Here is a 21,321-nt window from a genome sequence, read left to right as displayed (position 1 = left end):
TTCAAAATAGGTTATCTAAGGGCATACAAAGAGACTCGTTTTTTTTGAATTGTTCTCGAGTATGAGCCTTTTCAAGAAGTCGTATGGGTCAAGAGTAACTGCAATATAATTACATCCCAGTTTTCTTGAAAAAGGGATTGTATCAGCAACTACTGTTGTGATATATTTTTATAGGGAAAATTCTAAAAAGTTCATTCTTCATAGTTACTCTAGGTTCCTTAAGCTAGACATATAATAAGTAGAGCCACTAAAATATATACATACCTTTCATTCAGAACAAGAAGTAATTAGATGATGTGACTAAATATATTCAATCAAAAAAGTTATTTTTAGAAAAATAAGAGGAACTTAAGAAAAATCAATAAAAGAATGCACAGTGTAGCACGTAGAATAAATTTGGGGGATTTAATTTAGGTAGTGAAATGAATTTTTAGGTCACATTTAGGATTAAGAGGTCTTTGAAGAGTTAGTCAAATGTGTAAAGACAAATAATTTAACGTAATCTTCATGTCATAGGTGGGATCCCATCGTGTCAGAATGTCAAGGGGTTTTGAGGCAAATGCACCAGCTTTTGACAGGTGAAGTGATGTCTTGGCTTTTTGTTAATGCTCTACAAGCTACTAATGAGTGATGCATCAGTGTGATGGATATGTTATTTCAAACAGGAGGCTTTGCTTGTGCAATACTGTGATTCAGCAAAGCAGTGAACTGCCTGGGCAGCTTTTTCAAACTGCTACAGGTTTGTTTGTACCTCTGAGTGCTTTGTTGAAAAGTTTGAAGAAAATTTAAGTGTGTGAATACTTTATTAAATTGAGAACAAAAATTGTAATAGGTTTACATTGAATAATCTATATTTGTCAGCTGCTTTATAAAAGTGAAATCTGTATTTCAATTTTATTCCTGTCATGATAGTTCAGTTTCATAGCCTTATGGTTTTAACTAAACGTATTTTGTTAAACACATTTTTGGTGCTATTATCCTAATTAAACATCAGTCAGTTGATAGATGCTATCATTCAGTGATATTGGCTTTTTTGGCCATGATGTAATAAAAGGCCTGCAGGAATTATTAGAGTAGCCAGTACATTTGTGTAGTGTCTCAGTCAGGGTTCCACCTGTTCATGTTAATTTTCAGCATGCCAGAAAATGTGTGGAATTTTTCTTCTGTTAACAGGCATTTCCGAACTCTTAAAAATTTATATGGCAAGCAAATTATTGTAAATTTACTTGGGGCAAAAGAAGGGGAGCACATGCTCAGCAAAGCTTTTCAGGTAAGTACTACCATTCTCGCACTGTGCATATCCTTAAAATTTGCGTGCTTGTTATGAAGCTTTTATATAACCTTTGAAAAAATAAAATAGGTGTGCTATCCCCTGCAGCATCTACTGCTTGGAGTTAAAATTGCATTTATCATAAAAGTACCGCTTAATATAAGTAACATTAAATGATTTTTTTTAAAAGCTAGATTTACAGTTATTTTTTGATTCTCTTCAGATTTGTTACTGAAAAATTGTAACAGAAACATAGACAACATTGAAAGATGTTCAGTTATTTTCATATTTTATGCTTATAAGTGGCCTATTTATAAAGGAAATCTTTTTTGCACAGTAATGCTGGCAATTGATGCTACATGGCATTTCATACTGTGGCATTTCTTCTTAAAATGTCGGCATTTCTGGGTATATTACTTCAATATTTTAAAAAAAATCACAAATTAGTTTTGCAATTTAAACTTAAAAGCTGCTTTTTGATTAAATAGAAGTATTTGTTCAGAAGGTATTGACTGTAACTGGCTACTTCTATGAATTCCTGCTAGGTAGGTTAAAAATAACTGTCACGCTGTAGTCTGCAAATGCTGACAATTTGAGAAGCTCTGTTTGAAGCCAGAGAACATGTCAGCAGCCGTGTGTTGTTTCCCTTCCCCTTTTTCCTTTTCTCTTTGTATTACAATGGTTGAATATTTTAGGTAATTTACTAGCACTTTTTATGTATCCAAGCTATCCTGGCAGGAGACATTATTGCTCCCATATGTGTATCAATGCCTAAAACTGCTTATAGCTCTACCAACAAAGATTTTGTGAGCACTTTTAGGATTTTTCAGGGAATAATTGGGGAAGTTTTGCTCAAACCACCCTCCACAGCGATCTGAATTTCTTTTTTTTTTTTTTTTTTTTTTAATTCCTGTAGTTTATGGAGTATTTAGTCAGTCCTCATTGCTGGCAGCCATGTCTAAAAGGGCTTCCACTGAAACAGCTCTTTGCAAGCTGAAGCATTTTAGCAGAAGCAGCAGCTTTCATATGCATACTGTCTTGGTGACCCCTAGTATTGTAAGCAAAAAACCTGACTTTGATTGTGGCAAGAAAAAACACAGGCAAAATATTAATCAATTCTGAGTGACTTATTGAAGTATAATAATAATAATGTTTTCTTCTTTTCATTACAGAAAGCATGTAATAGAACTGCTTTAAAAATGTTTATCTATTAGTTAACCTCGTATTTAGCCTAAGCTGTTCTATGTTCATTTATTGGTATATTTATGTTTTTCTTCTGTTTAAAATATCAGAGCCACTTGAAAGCATCTGAACATTCAGCTGATATCAAAATGGTGAACTTTGACTATCATCAAATGGTTAAAGGTGGAAAAGCAGAAAAACTACACAGTGTGCTTAAACCTCAAGTCCAGAAATTCTTAGAGTGTGGATTTTTTTATTTTGATGGAAAAGAAGTTAAAAGGTTTGTGTTTTCTGTAACTTTACTCAAATTAAATTATGTTTTTAGGGTACTTGTTACCCTGTAGCAAGAGGGTAAGAGGAAAAATATTTCTAGTTATTTATGTTGTTGTATTTTTATTGTATACAAGATGATGTTCAACGGCTAAAGTATGAATTGCTTATTTTATTCAAATTTTGTCTCGTTCTGAATATGCTCTGAAAGTCTTGATGGAAAATGAGACATTGGTGTATGACTTAATTTTCATCATTTTGGTGAGAATGGGGAATTGTCCTTTTTCTTGGGTGTACCCATATAGGATTAAAGAATGAACGTTTTTCCCTGTATAACGTTATTCATAATTTCTTCAGTAATAGAGCGTACCACTTTCTGTTTGTTGTGAATGTTGATGTTCAGTACAATCTTCCTCAAAATTTGTTTGTCTGGATTTTCCCTATTGACAGATTCAATTCTCCACAAAATGAGTAACTCACAATAGCCATAGAAGTTTAAAATGTAATGAGTCATAATACGTTCTTATTGTAAGATCTTTATAGAGGCTTTAAAATAAAGTTTTTGCCACTTGGGAGAATTACAATTACAAAAGCGTCTTATCAAGGTGTGTGCAAAAAATATACATTGAAATGTCCTTGTGTAAAAATGTACAAGCAGCTGTTCAGTAACCTTGAAGACTAGATGTATTACTTAATTTTGATCAGCAGTCTGTGCTTTTTGCAGTTACTTTGATGATGTATTTTTATATTAACAACTTATTCTAGTACAGGTAGTTGAGGAAGAGGAGACAAAGGTAGTCTAGAGAGACATTTTTAGCAGCTGATGTTTGCTTTAAGTCATGCATTTCCAATTTTACCAAATTCTTTTTAGCTCTAACTTCTGATAAAGAGAGAAATTCTTTCTAGTAGTTGTGGAAGTGTTGGGGATTGCAATGGGCAGTAAACTGTTACCATGGCAGTAACCGTAATTATAGTTGTTAGCAGAGCTCTGGGGGTCTGTACCTCTGTGGTAGCAGGGATTTTATCCCCTGCTCTGTGCTGCCCAGTCCTGCTGTACGTGTACTTCTGTCCTTATTTCCCTATCCCTTTTCCTCGAGCAAAGGCTGTGCTTATCTCAGCAGGAAAAGAGAGGCAGGGTTAGAAATAGGCAACATTCCTGTTCTTCTCCCCTTCACACCCTTCCTCCTTTTAATCAACACCAGAGCAGAGCTGCTGTGTGGGGTTTTCCATGAGAGCAGAATTGTTGAGCAAGGGGATGCTGCAATGTCCTGGCTTCCATCTTCTAGTGCCGTGGGAGGGGAGAAGAGGGTTACAATGCCACTCTGTTCTGACCTGGCTGTGGGATTAAAAACGCCAGGGGCAGGGTTTAGTAGACCTGTATGAGATTAGATGTAGTGGGAGGGCAGTTAGGTCCCATAGCCACCTCAAAACGCTTCTCCAAAAGCGTTATAAACTTTTTTTTATACCATAAAAATGGTATGCTCCCATCCCTTTGTGGAGTGTACTGCTTGGTCTTGCTGGAGTGTCAACTGATATCATCCGATAACAAAATGAAAGCAAAATAGGCTGTGAGTTACGATAACTTTTAGAATTGCATGGAGTTCATGGACTATCTCCTTTGGAGAATGTAAGTTTTTCTTCTAATACTGGTCTTGAGCTGATTTATATTTAAAATCAAACAGTAATGAAATGAAATAATCTTGTAGAAGGTTTTTCAAAATTTTCAACGCTTTTCTGATTAGATGTTCGAGTAGAGTTAAAAAAAAAAAATAGATGTCAAGTAAAGTGTGATGAAGCTTTACTCAATTGGACAAAGCGTGTAGTGGGAATGTTGAAAGACACAAAGTGTAAATCACTGGGAGAACCGTCAGAAGTTCGTTCTCATAGCCAGCCGAGAAGAACATGGACATTGCCTATTGTGATCCTTCTGAGAGCTTTTTAGCATGGATTGATGGGCTTCTTTCAAAGAAAGACAGCACTTCAGGGACCCTGAAGGCCTCAAGCATCTGTTGAGCTAAAGGGAAGAGGTTTATTTTTTCATTTTTATTTGGGGAGGAAAGAGAAAGTAAAGAGAGGTTGAAATTCCTGTTACTCTCAGTTTAATTAAGGAAATCAAACAATTGTCCGAATATGTTCTTAGTTTTGTTTTCATTTTTATTATCTTTTTCCTCTGAAATTCTTGTGAAATATGTTAGTTAGATTCTTTGAAAATAAAACTTCATCTTGCATAATACCTTAACCAAGAAGCAAGGAGAAAGGCAGAAAAAATACAGTCTTATTTTATTTGCAGAAAATAAATTACTTTTGTGTAATGAACACCGTTGCAAAATTCCCTGTTGTTATTGTAGCTAACCCTCTATTGCTGATGCATTTATAAACGTACTTGAGATGACAGTAACAATGCAGTGACAATACCCAGATTTACTATTCTGGTTCAGATCTTGATGTCCCCGTCTTTTGCTGACGATATGTGTGTTAAATGAGTTATTTCAGTTGTTTTCTCTCTGTCTCTCGTTGTCCTTGGCACAGATCTCAAAGTGGTACTGTCAGAACAAACTGCTTGGACTGTCTGGATAGAACAAACAGCGTGCAGGCTTTCTTTGGCTTAGAGGTAGGAAAAAATAACATGGATTTCGAGATAAAGTTGCTCCTGGTGCTTCTGTAGGAGTCAGATGGTAAAAGTAGCTGTGTGTTCTGTATGATAGCTGAATTAAAATGTAACATAGGTTGCCGTTCAGTTTATAGCATGATACTCTTCTTATTCTGTGGGCAGCCAGCTCTTAGTAGTTTGCAGAAGCCGTGGTTGTGTAGTAGTGGTAATTACACAGCAGTCATGCAGCATTATGAAAAACATTTCACTCTTTTTTTAGGTATCTGTTTGGCTTTTAAGGTTCAGGCATGCAGTTCCAGAATTGGTAGTAGTGTTGTACACAAAAACATTCCCAATTACTCTTAGGTGAAGTTCTTCAGCATGTAAGATTACGGTTAGCATCTGCCAGTGCTGTGTCATCTTATTTTCACAGCACTGTGCAGTGAATTTTTCATGGGAGAAAGTTGTGGTTGAGGCTTTGGCCACACGCAGGTCAATGTGGAGTTGGACATGAACCGTGGGATTCAGTCCTCTTGCAGGGCTGTGCTTCAGCAAGTTGGCTTGCTCTCGAAACATTGTGAAACGTTGCCTCTTGTATTTTAATGATATTACAGTAGTTTTTATGGCATAAAAGAAAGTATAGTATAATGCGTGCGTGGCAAACATAGATTCACATCTCTAAATTTTGCTTTGTCATGCCTTTTAAGGATTGAGAGTGATTTTTCTTTTTAGGCCAGATGTGTCAAACTTTTCCTTTTTTAGAGCTAAATAATAATTTCAGCTAAAATATATGAGCTAAAATTGTAAAATCTAATTAATAAGAAGGAAAACTGTAAGTCCTTACCAGCTGCTTACTTAATTTTAAAATTCTACAACCTAAATTTATTTTTTTTAAACAGTATTCTCTTCGTTTATAAATTACTGAGCTATGGATCACCAGCTAAAATTACAAGATGAAGTACGCAATTTCTGAAGTTTTTCTCATTTATTTCTACTTAATTTTCTCTACAAGATTCCTTTTGTAACTTTTGTTAATTTCTCCCCAACCTTCAGAAAACTATCTATGCAAAATCTTACCCTTCATCATTTTAGACTCCTCCTCCTTGCCAGAGAATACCTCAAGGTTTTAAAGATTTTTAAAAGCTCTTGAAAATAGCTTCTTTTATTAGCTTTAATCTTTGGTATTTATTTTCAGTATTAACGGTGGTAGCCATAAACAATAGACTGACCTGATTTTTTTTTTGGCAAGTAAACTTGATTCCATAAACCAGGATTTCAAGAAAGGTACAATATCCCATTTCTACGTCCCTGAAAGTAATACTGTATTTAAATAATGCAACCTAAATGTAGAATAACGTGTTTCTATATATAAATGTATTTAATGTAGAACAGATAGTGGAAAAATTAATTCAGGTATATTGACTGCAAGTGTGAAGACTGCGGTCTGTGAGAAAAACTTATGCATGAGAACAGAATGAATGACAGCAGCCGTTGTGATTTCACTCATCACTGAGCTCCATTCCTGATGCGTTTTGATAATAACAAACACGTTGACCTGTATTACTCTTTTTTGGGGGGGAAACAAGAAATGTTCTAGTCCTAAATTATTTAAGTCGAAAGACTTGAGAACCAAAACCAGCTCATTTTATAACTAGTGATTTTTTAGAAGAAAATATTTACAACTCAACTACGTAATTCTTCTCCTATACTGCTACTTATCTTTAAAAGAAAATGAAATGCTGAAGCTAAGGTTACAGGTACAAGTCAGCTCCGTAAACATGACAAGGTATCAGTTTGTTCAGCATTATGTATATAAAACAAAGATTTTTTGGGGGGGTGATTATATGCTGAAAAGATATGATATACCTTTGAATAAGTATTTAAAGATTTCAAAGATCTTCTTGCAAATGTTGCTTTCAATTATTGCAGATGCTAACAAAACAGCTGGAGGTATTAGGATTAGCAGAGAAGCCTCAACTGGTTACTCGCTTTCAGGAAGTTTTCCGATCCATGTGGTCTGTCAATGGTGATTCTGTCAGTAAAATTTATGCTGGAACTGGAGCCCTTGAAGGAAAAGCTAAGGTAGAGTACATTTTATTTTAGAGCTTGAGCAATATTCAATGTGTGCATGTTATTTTTTAATTCTGCCATGAATTTAAGAGGGATGAGATTTTCTTCTTTTGTGTGTTTTTGTTGTAATAAAAAACAAACTAATGGGAAAAAAACAAACGTTTAATGAGAAAAGTTTGATTATGTTGATAACCAGATCTTGCTTCAGTACATCCTTTATTAGTCAGACTAATGCTTCCCAGATAATACTATTCTGTAGGAAATGATGAGGCTCGAAGCTTTTATTTCTTTAGATCATAGCTATATATATTTTAAAAAAAAAAAAAAAAAAGTATATTCAAATCAGCTTTAGTTTCTTTGAAAAGTTTCATTTTTCTGCCTTCTGTTGTTTTGGTTTCATTCAGTATATCATCTTTCTTTTAAAATGTATTCCCCTGGACATTGTTGATCATGCTTCTAGTGTTTATTAATAGTGCTAAAATTTAACAACTTATAGTTGGGTGTTTTTCCTTTGCATGCTCATTCAGCTATTTCTTTTTAGTTCTGCAATTGCTGAAGAAAAACAACCAAATTCTGTTTCTACCTTCCTTTTTAATATTACAATAACAATTCTGTACTATACTGCAAATGTAATGCTCTGTTTCTCATCAATTTGTTTTGTCTATGTTGATGCTTGAGTGGTTCAGATTTCCTAATGCTGCCTCTTACTTTCCTTTTTAACAGTGTCACTTTTCTTGTTTCCATAACTCTCTCTCGTCAGGTGATACCTGTCAAGACAAACAAATGTTGAGCCATAGTAATTTTTGCCCTTAGTTCCTTCAAGAATTTTTTTCATACAGTTGTTTGTATTCAAGAATACAATGCTTCTCATTCCATGGTCTCTGTTTCATTTGTATATATACTATGTACTCATAGTTGACTACTTTTTTTCCCATCACTTGTTCATTCAAACCATATCAGGGTCCTTCTCTGCCCAAGTACGAGGCATCACAGTAAGCTACATTAAAAAGAAAACAAGTAAATAATCTTGTTGCTGATTCTGCCCTTACTTGGTGCATACAAGACCTTCTCACTTGGTAATTGCATCTATTTTAGTATAGAGTGGAATTTAGTTAAAAGTGTTTAGTTTTATTTTCTTACCAAAATGTCACCCAGACCCTCAAGAAAACTACAGTAAGTATTTTTTGGGGTGTTTCCTCTTCTCCTGACTTTCTCATTCAGCCTCACTTGTTTCTTCTCCTGAATTAATATGTTCCTGACATTCATTAGACTACTTTAAATTGTTACTTTATAAAATGCATTTATTGTATTTACACTTAAATTTTTAATGTGTAAAATGCAGAGTATATTTACTCTGCTGTTTTTGTAATAATGCAGAATAGTCAATTGCTGTGCTAGGGATCCTTGCCCTGGTACAACTGTTAATGAGTACCAAGTCTCATAACGCAAATACAGTGTCCCTGATAGAAGTCTTTGTGTCCAAAAAGGATCTTTAATACTTGCAAAGCCATACATTACTTGTATTCTTCCAGTGCAACTTGACCGGGTCACTAGTTTGTATCTTCAAGAGCATTCTGCTAATTTAAAAACGTGGTTTTTAAGTTGTTATTCTCATTTCTCAAATGCAAAGTTTGATGTTTGAAGTTCTTCCATTTCTTGCTTGTCAGTTTGATTCTTCAAAGTCCAAGAGTACTTAGAAGTAAAAATATGGAAATTTAGGAGAGGAGAAAAAATATTTTAACCTTAAATGTGTTAATGAACGTTTCTATACTGAAAAACAGTCCTTTGAGAATTATACTAATTACATCTAACTCCTTACCTACTCTTTCTTTTGCTTTCTCTGGGTTCCTTTCAATTAATTGCCTGATATGTGAATGGTGAGTGTGTTTTTGGATCATGTCTTAAGTTATACATTGTCTGACAGAAAGCGAGCAGCATCCTATTAAAAGTCTATTGCAATAGTATGCTCCTCAACGCTTCATTGACATTATCTTACAAAATCATGCTGCAAATTTGCTACTACTTATCCTTGACAAAAGAGTAGTTTCTCTTCATGTTATGTAGTACAATTAATTGAACTAAACGATGGCTTGGGTTTGTAGTTTTTTTAAGCTTGTCTTTTTTCCTATGTGCATTTAAGAGACCTTCATGAACGATGCAAGCTGTAAACTTAGAGCATTTTTTATAATAATATAATACCATGCAGCATCCCTGATAGGTTATGGTCTGCATTTCATGCACATGCCATAGCATGTGTTTATGTATGCTTTGCAGGCAAAAAAAAACTTGTGTGCATAAGACACACTAAGCCATGTAATTAAGAAAATGTCTTTGTGCTTGGGAAGTCATTGTCAGTGCTCTGTACACAGGTTAACACTGCAGGGTTTTGAATCAACTAGGAGACTGCATGGCATGTTGATTACGTTATCCTCTAGCTGTCTGACCCACAAGACTATCTGTAGTACCAGTGCATCTCTTGGAGATTCTTGCTGAGCTACTGTTGTAAGACACTGCTCTTTCAGAGCACTGTTCTGTTGTGCCGCTGGTGTGCAGTGTGTGCAGTGACAGCGCCTTGGTACATATGTAGCTATAGATTAGTGAATATGTTCCTTCTGGGATACTGCATGAGACTTGCATGTTATTTTAAAAAGTTAAGGGGTCTTAATAAATTGAAGCTATCCCTTTTGTAACATGGGTATTTCAGAACGTGAACTCTGAACTAATATGCTCGTATGTGCATATATGCATACATATTCATGTATCATGACATTTGGACTCAAGTGCTTCTTCATCTCACTATTTGGGGAAACGCCCAAAATCCTGTATCATGGTCTAAACATGGCATTATATCAATTTAATTTTTGAAGACTAAGGGTTTAGGAAAAACTGTTATTCCCCTTCCTACAGTATTTTGCTTAATTTAAATAATTTAAACTGGAACAATCTGGTTCTTAGATATGTCTTGAAGGTATTAGCATGTTGTTTAGCATTTGAGAAAAAAAGCAGATGTAGTACAGTAAGCTCAGGAGACTTTTATTTAACACCAAAGGAAGGAAATTGCCTTAGATATTAAAATCATTATTGCAGTTTACAAAAATGTTAATGAATATTGCCAATGTTTTTGTGAGCAATGTCCAACATAAAATATTTTATACGTATTCCTCCCTAACAGGCTGGAAAGCTGAAGGATGGTGCTCGTTCTGTGACCAGAACGATTCAAAATAACTTTTTTGATAGCTCCAAGCAGGAGGCCATTGATGTTTTGTTATTGGGAAATACCCTAAATAGTGATTTAGCAGATAAAGCACGGGCTCTCTTAACCACCAGCAGTTTACGCGGTATGTGTCTTTCAGGATTTTAATCTGTCTCATAACTATTTAATATAAGAAAGCTGTATGGAGTCTGTTTTCAAAGCAGTATTGGAAAGTGTAAATGCTATTTTATATTCTGTTGGCTTATTAAAAGATAAAAAGATACTTCTGCTTTACTAATACTACCAAACTAACATGCTGCAGTCATTTCTTTACTGTTTGTATTTTGTTCATACCTGGTGGTGTAATAGGTAAATATTTGTGGAGCGTATTTGTCTGAACTTTACGTTAGATGCATGTGAGCTATGGTTTGTTCAGTTCTTCAAGTCTGTTTATGGCAAGTGTTAACCACAACAATTACTTGCTGAATTTTGGGGGAAAAATATCCTGGTTTATTTTAAAAATGTCATTTTTTAATAAAGGTTTTCCTTGACTTGATCTGTTATGTCAGTGAAGAACTTCTCATTGTGGTGTTAAACTAAATGCAAAACATTTATTCTTTTCACAAGCTCAAGAGGGCTAGTGTTTGTCATCATTCTGGTTTCTTCTACCAAGGAGCTAATGGAAGAAAATTTCAGATAACAGGAGCTATGAGAAAATTCCTGGTAAATGAGTTTCCATCACAACATTATTTTTTGTGTAAGAAGCCCTTTCCCAGGAATGTGTGCACCACCAAAGTTTGTCAGGCTGTGGGTGAAATTCTGCATCTAAATCAGAGAGAGATTTCAATATGGAGTTCTGCTTAGGCATAGTCTTGTGGGATTTGGAGGGTCTGACTACCTCGATCTAGCACACCTGATCAGAGTGGGGCAGTGAGCCACAGAAACCTGTGTTTCCAAACAGAGACATAGCCTACACAGTCCCCAGGAGTGCCTAGTTGTGTCTCATCCTTCTGGAGCTGTGACAGGCAGGAAAGCAGCAACTAATCCAGGTGTAGGGCTGTGTTTAGAGTACTCTCCTGGGATGTAAGAGAGAAAGGAGCTAGTTCTTGAGCAAGGAAGAAGCTTAAGCTTGAATCTTCTTCCCAGGATCCCAGGTAAGAATGTCCAAAGCGCTGGGTTACTGCAGTTTTTAGGGATGAATAACATTCTTGACTTTTCCAGTTTTTTAACCTTTTTCCTAGACACTTTCTAACCCGGAGTGGTAAAAATGTGTTAGAGCTTCAGTGCAAATCTGTGGCATAAGGAAAAAAAGATCTTGCCCAATTGTAGCATTCATCTTGCGGGAATGAATGTATTACTACATGGAGTCAGAAAGATTGTTTTCCTCTCACTTTACCACAAGGTTTCGTGTTATTGTAACTATTCCCGTATCTGAAACCTGCTAAATCCACCTTGCCTCAAAACTAGTCGAAAGTCATTCTTGTTTGTTCTCACTTTCTCTGTGAACGCAAGCTATCCTTTCCATATTTGCAACACCTGTCAGCTGAGGACCATGAGTTTCTCTTCACTGAATGTAGTGTCTTTGTGTTGTCTACTAGGTGGGAGCTAACCAGAGAAATACTTCAACACACCTAAATCTACTAGTTGAGCAGGAAAGGGGACTTTGTTAACACTGTTGTGAAACTCTTTAGATTTTGCAGCATAGATGATGTGTTTTAACTGATCTGAACAGTTACGTGTAGTAAATTGTATATTCTAGCGTGTTCTCTCTGATTTTTTTTTAATTGCTTATTTGACTAATCTTTTTCTTGTTTCCTTCTTACTGCATCCGTAGTTTCAGAGCAATCATTACAATCAGGTATAGTATAGAAAATTAAGCTGTAAATATCTGAGCAGCTCTTCCTCTCTGTCTTTTTTCTTGTGCCTATTTGCATAATATTTGGTTGCGGGCTCATGTTTTCCTGGTACTGTTTGGGCCTTGCATTCATCTGCCACAAAATTCCTTAATCTGAGACAGGTTCTTTAATACAAGAGAAGTGAAAATACAAGAAGTGAAAAAGATTGCAATTATGCCTGGTGAAATATGAAAAGAGACAGCCAATACTTTGTGTTTTTTTTTCCTTGTAGTTTTTGTTTTTATTTTTGCAAATGCTTTATTCTCGCTGTAGAGGAATTTGCTTTTTTAATCTGGTTTGGGAGCTTCTGTATTTTTGTTCCGTCAAAATGTTTAATTTAGGTTATCAGGTGAAATTTCTTTAGTACAATTTGTAACTTCATTGACTTGGCCATTAGAAGGCTTTACGTTTGTTCTTGCATGAGACTGGCTGATTTTGTAATAATTTTACAGGAATGATCTAAAATAATATGCTGACACTTGTTTTCTTGTGGAGCAAAAGTACAGTCAAAACTACAAAGATACAGTTACTTCTGCATGCAACGTGGAAGTACTGGAGCATCCGTTTAGGTAAAATTCTCACTGAAGAGGGGGCCTGGAGAAGGGAACTATAATCTTTTGAGACATGGTGGTTATGTCTTGACTGCTGTTTGATGGGCTCAAAATGAGACAGCCGTTGGGCTTAAAATGAGGCGTTGGTATTCAGCAATACCATAACCATGAAGAAGTGATGGTAAGAATGCACAGGGATGAGCTAGATAGAGGAAAATGACATGAAAGATCTATTCATTTTAAAAAGCGTTTGAAGACTCCTAGCTCATGCCATGCCTTTGAACTTTGTTTTCAAAAGTTTCTGATTCTTAATGGAAGTTCTCCTTTTTGTTGCAACTTAAGCTGTTTACATTAAGTTGCCCCATTTGAGGAGATTTATACATATTACACATTTTTAGGGAAGACTGTGAGTACTTGTCAGCTGTTCAGCACTTCATCTCCTTGCTCCCAGAAACTATTAGTTAAAACGAAATATTCCTGATGCTTGTATGTTCAGATTTTACTATGTACTGAGAAAATTTAAACAGCAGTTTCTGAGCTATTGTCTTAATAGGGTTCATTTTTACTGCATTTTAGAAGTAGTTTTAGTGAAACCAGATCAGATACTTAGTTTCTAGGTGAGGGAAAAAACTACATACTTAATATCTGGGAACGTAAAGGGAGAGGAGGAGAGGAAGAAAAAAGGAAGCTATTAATAGTTGTTCAGACTGTTCTCCCATTTTAAGGGAATTGTGGGGTTCTGCACAGTATCCCCTGTACTTGTATGCTCAGGTACTGCAGATTGATTGGGGAGGGTCCTTGGAAGAAACTCTTAAGGTTTGTTGTTGACTAGATTTTTGTTCAGATACATCTGAAGTGTTTGAAGCTTTTTTTCTTGTAGAATCAACTCAGCTGCAATCTGTATTTTTGAACATTAAATGTTTATTCCCTTTAGATTTATATCAGCTTTGCTCTTTCTCTCTTTTTTTTAATATCTACTTTTATTGAGTAATTAAATAATGAAATCAGAGTCACAGGTAACACCTGAAATTAACTGATTCATTTGCATTTTGTCAGTATTAAAAGCTGATCGTTGAAATACATAGTGACATTGTCATTTTTGGTGTTACCATCTAGACTGTATCAACCTAGTTTATAACTCATTAAGTCACAAACGTCTTTTTTTTTTTTTTTTTTTAACTTACTGAGGTAACGTTTCACATTGGACTTCATCCAGATACAGATTGTATATGCTGAAAAATACCTACAGTATTTTGGCTGTTGTAGCCAGAGTTCAGTCAAGTTCAGTTATATAGAATTTCCCACCAAGAATTTTAAATTAAACCTCCCTTTGTAGAAATGATTTTCAAATATCTGCCTGCCTAGTATGAACAGCAGTTAAAATATATTTGTTTCAAAATAACATAAAATTCAATTGATTGGGGTTGTAATGTTGTAGAGTGAGACAATTTTTTGTCAAATAGATGAATTGGTAGAAGTGTGTAGTAAAATAACGTATGTGGGAAGTTCAGGAGCTCTTAAAAACTATTGGCTCAATCGGTATTTTGGAAAATGAGTGTTTTTGGAAAATCTTTGTAGTTTCAAGGTATCAACTTAATGTTTGTAATTAGCATGTTGTCCAGTCACTTATAAAGTTAGATTCCATTCTGGTAAGATTTTTCACATTAGGGGCTCATTACAGTGACAGAAGTTAAGTAAGCAATAATTCATTCGTTCTTGAAAGGAAATACAAATTATTTGGAGCAACTATTTAAGCTGAAGGTTACTACCAAAAGGAGGAGGGGCTGAAGTGAACAGAACAAAAGTACAAAACTCTGCTTTTAAATTTCCTGAGAGTACTGCAAAGACTAATCTGTGCAGGTCTTTAAAATTTGCCTGTGATAGTATTGTGGATTCCTCAAGTTCAGCTCATCCTTTGAATGATTTGGGTACTTGCACGCATCCTGGCTACATTTCTTGGATTGGTTTCTCTTCAGTGGTCAGGTGCTGGGGTGGTTTCTATCTTTGAATCTCAGAGGGTTTTCTGGCATTTTATAGCCTTGTTGACTTGACTGTTGCTTAGTGTGTAGGTACGTCCAGTAGTATACTCAGTATGGGGCCCTCTTCTTCAGGCATAAGGTATTCTGTTGGATCCTTACTGCTCTGTTGACTTCATTTGCCTGGATTATGATAACAAAATTAATGGAGTGATCCAAGCATGATCTGCTTGCGGTACCCCCAAGAAGACACCAGTCAATTCATTGGCTTTTGTATGCAGTTGCCCCATATAGTTATACAGGTGTATGATTAGTTCACCAGAGAAATCGTTCACAAACAACAAATACACTGTATTTTCTTCTATTGGTTCCAGTTTGTTTTAAAACCATTAGGGCTAGAGAATACCTGATTTTTGTTTTAATTGCGTAGCTAAGATTCTGGAGCAAGTTTAAAGGTGGTAAATATAAAAAGAATAACTAAGATGATGATGAAAACCCAGGTTCATAATTATCCTATTTTGGGGATTTGAATGAAAATCATTTTGCAATCATTTGCAAGGCACCATGCAGTGGAGGGAAGAATTACATCTAATAGAATTTCCCTGATTCTAATAGAATTATAACCATGGGAGACTTAAAAGTAGGTAAATTGGTATTACCTGGATAAAGGACAATGCAAATGATAGTGTTTACACCTGATTGATTTTTTTTCCCACAGAGATGAAAGAAAAAAGCATAATTTTAAAAAATTCAGATCTCTTTGCTTGAGGAAATATCAATATCCAATATCAATATTATGCAGCTGATCTGTGAAGGGTCTTTAAAAATCTTTGTAACTCTAGTGTCTGAGCATTGAATAATCTTTTTTTTTCCTCCTTCTCACAATGCCCAGATATTTACAAATAGGTCATTATCCCTTTTCCCATCTGGCAGATAAAACAAGGCACAGAAAGGCCGCTGTAACAGAAATTAGTTTAATTGGTTTGAATCCTAGCTTACTTCCTTCATTAGTGTAGAGCTTCAGGAATTCAACTTAGTTAAAAAAAAATAATTCAGATTTGTGGTTTAAAAAGAACATACTCTGATATGGTAATTTACCTTATCTATTTTAGTAAATGTATTTACTACATTTACTGTATTTACTACAGTCTTTTTTACATTTCTAAAAATTAAAATATCTGTAAATTGTTGTGCTTTTTTAATGGAGATTGAATTTCATAAATGCAATCTGTGAAAATGAGATAGAAATCTGTGCTGGCGTATATTAAAAATAACAGTCTCCATAGAGAATCACAGATAGGTGAGATAATGGTAGATATTTATAAAACAGAAACTGTTTGTTTTAATTTTATATGTGTGTATATATATTACTATATATAAAATATGTATTACTATATTTATATTACTATATGTAAATATATATATATTTTGAACAAATTACTACCATCTTTCATTCAGTCAATATCCTACTTAGGCAAATAATACATCTGCAACCGTACTTTCCCTGGCAAAATGCTGCATCCATCTTGCTTTCACAGTTTAACTTTCTGTATGTCTATGCATGGATTTATTGCCTCTTTTTTTTTAAGGGAAGATGTCATTGCCAAATTTTCTAGAAAAAAAAAATCCTATAAAAAAAAATAACATATCTTCAAATGTTTTTGCAGCATCTGTAAAAGTGCTAAAGAGTATGTGTGAAAACTTTTATAAGTATGCAAAACCGAAAAAAGTTAGAGTCTGCGTTGGGACATGGAACGTCAACGGGGGGAAGCAGTTTCGAAGTATTGCCTTTAAAAATCAGACCCTCACTGACTGGCTTCTAGATGCACCAAACATAGCTGGTATTCATGAATTCCAAGGTAGGATTTGTATTCTGTCATTCTTTTTCTTGAAAACTTTGATTTTCTTAATTAGGTCATGAACGTTAAAATATATATGAGGTCTTGGTTCTGAAGTTAATTGTAAACAACAAATAGCTTTTTCAATATTTAAATGCAGATCGAAGAAGCAAGCCTGTAGACATATTTGCCATTGGATTTGAAGAAATGGTGGAGTTAAATGCAGGAAACATTGTGAATGCAAGGTAGGTGATAAAATCGCTACAAAATTAGTTCCATTGATAACCACATTTTTTGAGTAAAATGTTATTTATTTGTTCTCTCTTTAATTGTAATTGTTGGGATTATTCTATATTATTTTTTGACTGTATTCCAGTTCTCTCTGCCAGTTTCTCTGCCAGGACTGCAGACATTTTCTCAGCTTTCCATAGCAAAGCTGTGACCACTTACATTACTTATAATGTAATCTCCAGCATCCAAACAGTCAGTACTTGGCTGTGTTTTGGATTGCACCTTCAGTAGCTCCTCAACTTTTTCACTCACTTAACACTTTGAAGGAATTTCTCTCTGATGGTAGTGTTCTGCAGTCTCTGTGCCTTCCTACTGCTGAGAACAGCGAGTCCTGTGAAATTCCTTCCAAAAGCATATATTGTCAGTGTGCCTTTATGTAATGTCTTCCATCAGTTTCTGATCTTTATAAAACAAGTATATCCTTCCATACCATCAGTTTTCACTGTCATTAAGAGCAGAAGTAAAATTTTATCATAATTTGATCTATTTCTAGTTTGTATTTAGCTCTATCATTCCATACATCACATGTATATGTTACCACGGAGTGGTAATATATTATTTTTTTCCCCTCTGTGGGGTATGAAAATACACTTTTATTAGTGCTGGGTAATACCAATGATGAAGTCTGTGTGTAATCCTGGGATTGTATTCACTTTGTCGGTTGTTTTATCTGCCTGTTCTGCATGTTTTGTAGCATTTGTCAACCTTTAACTCACTGGAAAAAGCATCTAAAGCCTATTGTACTCTTAGCCTTTGCACAGGCTTTTGTCCTGAGGATAAAGTGGCAGTTTGTGTCATCCCCTAATTTCACACTGTCTAGTTAGCACTGCTTCTAGATCTGTTATTTTTCATGTATATCCAATGCTAGTTCTGAAAACCATACTCTGTTATGTCTTCAGGGAAGTTTCTTCTTGATCTAAGACCACAAACATCTGCTTTCCGAAATTATCTGAGCTCTAGGCCAGGAGGTAACTCCTGAGAAAAATTCTTCGGTTTTGCTCCTCTATTTTAGCCTTGGAAGTACGTCATTCGTAGCTTGGCTTTGACTTACATCCCCAGTGTTTGGTTAAGGTTATTGTATGAAGATTATTCAACTAGATCAACACTTTTCGATACCTGCTTAATTTCTTACGTTTTAAAACTGGCATTTTTAATCCCACGGCTAGCACAACGAATCAGAAGCTCTGGGCTGCTGAACTGCAGAAGACTATATCAAGGGATTACAAGTACGTGCTGCTGGCTTCCGAGCAGTTAGTGGGCGTCTGCCTGTTTGTGTTCATCAGACCCCAGCACGCTCCTTTTATCAGGTCAGTGAGTGCACAGCTGTGCCCAGGCTGGATCACCTGCAGATTACTGGGTATTGCAAAATCATATCCAAGTGTACTAAGAAGGAGGTTGGGTCCAAAACAGCTGTTCTGTCTTCTGGGGAACTAGTTGCTTAAATTCTTTTATCATAGTTTTTAAATGCTGTATCAGTTGCCTAGAAGGCTTGAAAAGCTGAGGTGTTATATCGTTACCTGCTTGATAAATGTTAGCATCTTTTTAAAATGGTTCAGTGGCCTTCCTGCTGAAAGAACAATGTGAAAATGCCATATCCCCAAGATAATGCCATATTGTTATCCTCTGGTTGCTTTACAAAGCACTCAGTGATACAGCACTTCTCAGGCAGGCTTAAAGCTGTTGACTTCTGTGCCGTTGTATTTGAAGGTTTAATAGTTGTTTAACTCTTCTAGGGACGTCGCTGTTGATACTGTAAAGACTGGCATGGGAGGAGCCACTGGTAATAAAGGTGCAGTAGCAATTCGGATGTTGTTTCATACATCCAGTCTTTGCTTTGTCTGCAGCCATTTTGCTGCAGGACAATCACAAGTTAAAGAGAGAAATGAAGACTTTGCAGAAATAGCTCGCAAGCTCAGTTTTCCAATGGTAAGCAACAGTGTTCAAATTCCTTTAAAAATGAGAGATTAAATCCTTTCAGCTCCAGCAGTGTCATCCAAAAGTTTTATTTATTTTTCTCCCCTCTCCAGATGCCTGCAGAAATTAAATTTCCTTGGGTTAGAGGTCTCAGAGATAATTAAGTTCCCATAATTTTTATTAAAGTAGATGACTGGAAAAAGAACTGACCTTTCCACTGCAGTGACTGATAGAAGAGATGAAACACAAATTCACTTGCATCAAGGATTTAGCATAGGAAAGAGACTTTCTAGGTTCCTGACAAATGGTAGAACTTCTGTAGATGCTAATCAAATATGAGGGGGAAAAAATAACCATAGGAAACAACACTGTTTTCAGTACATAAGAATGATTTTTTTTTTGTTAACTCATCTTAAGTTCTCATTAATTCATTTTTGTTGAATTAGATCATACAGTTCTGTAGTTTATTCTCATAAGGGGTTATCAAAAACCAAATAAATATTTGGTGATATTAACACCGCAACAAAATGCTTGCTTGAGACTTGAAGCTGTCTTAAATTGCACAGTAAAAATGTACTGTTAGCCCTGTGGCGCTGTACAGGATATCTGATTTTACAAGGTTTCTTTTTTCTAAATTTTTCACCATGGTCCTGTTTCAGCTTTTCTTGAAAGTGTTTTATTTTTAGGGTTTCCAGAAACTGTTTCCTAAGTGCTGTTGTTTTAATCTGTCAGTGTATCTGCTCTGGGCAGATCTACTTAAGGACAATGGAAAAATCAAAACAAAGTAAAAGTTCTCACTTTAAACCCTAGGTTTTCTTTGAACTAAAAGAACCCTTCCGTCTCTTCCCAGCCTTGAAAATTTTATGTAACTGAATGAACTGAAAATTTTACGTAGCTGTAGTCTTCAATTAAATCTGAATAATAAAACCTTTAATTTGCAGTTTGTCAGGCTATTGTGCTAGAGAAACGCAGGATAGTGTTTTGTTGTTCTCCTTTGTAACTTATTTGTGATACAGGTAGCAGTCATCATCTTTGAGCAAACTTCTAAAACTGGTGCAGAAGGAAGAGGAATTTTTGGAATCCAGTTCAGATGATTCATGTTTCTTTAGAAATGCAAACAACATAAATGTTATTTCTTCTTTCATATCGTGGATGTGTGAATACCATACCCTTGGCTATGTGGTTCTAATCATATGAATGCTAAATACTAACACATACTTCAGTCGTCCTCATCAGCTAGAAATGATGAATATTTTATAATTAAAATACAAAACAAACAAAAAAAAACAAAAACAAAACAAACAAAAAAACAAAAAAACTAAACTGAACTGCACCTGTAACTAGTAAATTTCTGTCGCTTGATTGTTTTTAACTTAAGTGTGTGCTTGTCTTTTACAGGGAAGGATGCTTTTTTCCCATGACTATATCTTTTGGTGTGGTGACTTTAATTATCGAATAGACATTCCTAATGAAGAGGTTAAGGAACTAATACGACAACAAAACTGGGATTCCCTTATAGCAGGAGACCAGCTTATCAATCAGAAAAATTCTGGACAGGTATCTTAAAAGTGCTACTGCATTTAAGAATACTTGCTTTTTCTTTTTGGCTTTAGAGAAACAAGTTTCTGTGGTGCTTCTGTAAATCTATGATCCTCAGAACGTTTTATCACTTCTGTCAGGGCAGTAGTGTGGAAGGGTGGGTGGGTCACAGCAACATTTCGTAACGTACTTGTAACCGCCCTGAAAGAGGTAGTGATTACCAGTACAATGACTAGTTGTAGGAATGACAACTAGTAGTTTGACTACAACATGTAGTCCAAATGATAGCTTTTTACTTACAAAGAAAAAGACTGTGGAATAATGAAGTCTGAAGAAAGCTTCAGATTCAGATTTTTAGGGCTTCTTGGGGAGGCAGTATGTAGCAGTTAAAGGAATATTTGTAATGAGTCAATTTTTGTGCGAAAGTATATAATCTATTTTTCCAGCTTTATGTGGGAATGCTGTAGATGGTAAAATGAGAGGCAGTCCCGTGCTTGTTTTGTCTGCTTGCCAGCACTTTGATCATAAGCAGTGTTATTCTGAAGTAGAATTCTCTTCGATTCATGTTCATGTCCTGTGCAACAGAAGAGGAGGGAAAACATTGATAAAATTGTTTTTATAGCCTAGTTCCTAGAGAAAAAAACATGTAGGTTCAGACAGACAGCATGATTGCCTGTTCATTTGATCCAAATGGGAGAGGTTGCAGGGGCACTTAAGACATATATAAAGCTGGAAAGATCTA

General features: G+C 35.3%; 1 protein-coding gene across 22 annotated transcripts in view; it reads left to right on the top strand.

Moving 5' to 3' along the window:
• Positions 1-21,321, top strand: part of SYNJ1 (synaptojanin 1) — a 64,835-nt gene that overhangs the window by 16,950 nt on the left and 26,564 nt on the right. For 12 of the 22 annotated variants that reach the window (XM_080556608.1, XM_080556602.1, XM_080556601.1 and 9 more), the window contains exons 7-18: positions 517-578; positions 1,174-1,270; positions 2,563-2,732; positions 5,252-5,333; positions 7,242-7,394; positions 10,555-10,720; positions 12,410-12,433; positions 16,665-16,856; positions 16,996-17,080; positions 18,293-18,433; positions 18,860-19,052; positions 20,439-20,597. In XM_080556608.1, the coding sequence (XP_080412734.1) occupies positions 517-578; positions 1,174-1,270; positions 2,563-2,732; positions 5,252-5,333; positions 7,242-7,394; positions 10,555-10,720; positions 12,410-12,433; positions 16,665-16,856; positions 16,996-17,080; positions 18,293-18,433; positions 18,860-19,052; positions 20,439-20,597 (1,524 nt within the window). The remainder of the gene's footprint in view (positions 1-516; positions 579-1,173; positions 1,271-2,562; positions 2,733-5,251; positions 5,334-7,241; positions 7,395-10,554; positions 10,721-12,409; positions 12,434-16,664; positions 16,857-16,995; positions 17,081-18,292; positions 18,434-18,859; positions 19,053-20,438; positions 20,598-21,321) is intronic. The other 10 variants (XM_080556604.1, XM_080556616.1, XM_080556603.1 and 7 more) reach the window with 3 other exon arrangements.

This window comes from Anser brachyrhynchus (assembly GCF_964034855.1).
Source record: "Anser brachyrhynchus genome assembly, chromosome: 1".
Classification (NCBI taxonomy): Eukaryota; Metazoa; Chordata; class Aves; order Anseriformes; family Anatidae; genus Anser; species Anser brachyrhynchus.
The sequence above is the reverse complement of the archived record's forward strand: the minus strand, read 5'-3'. Positions and strand labels throughout refer to the sequence as shown.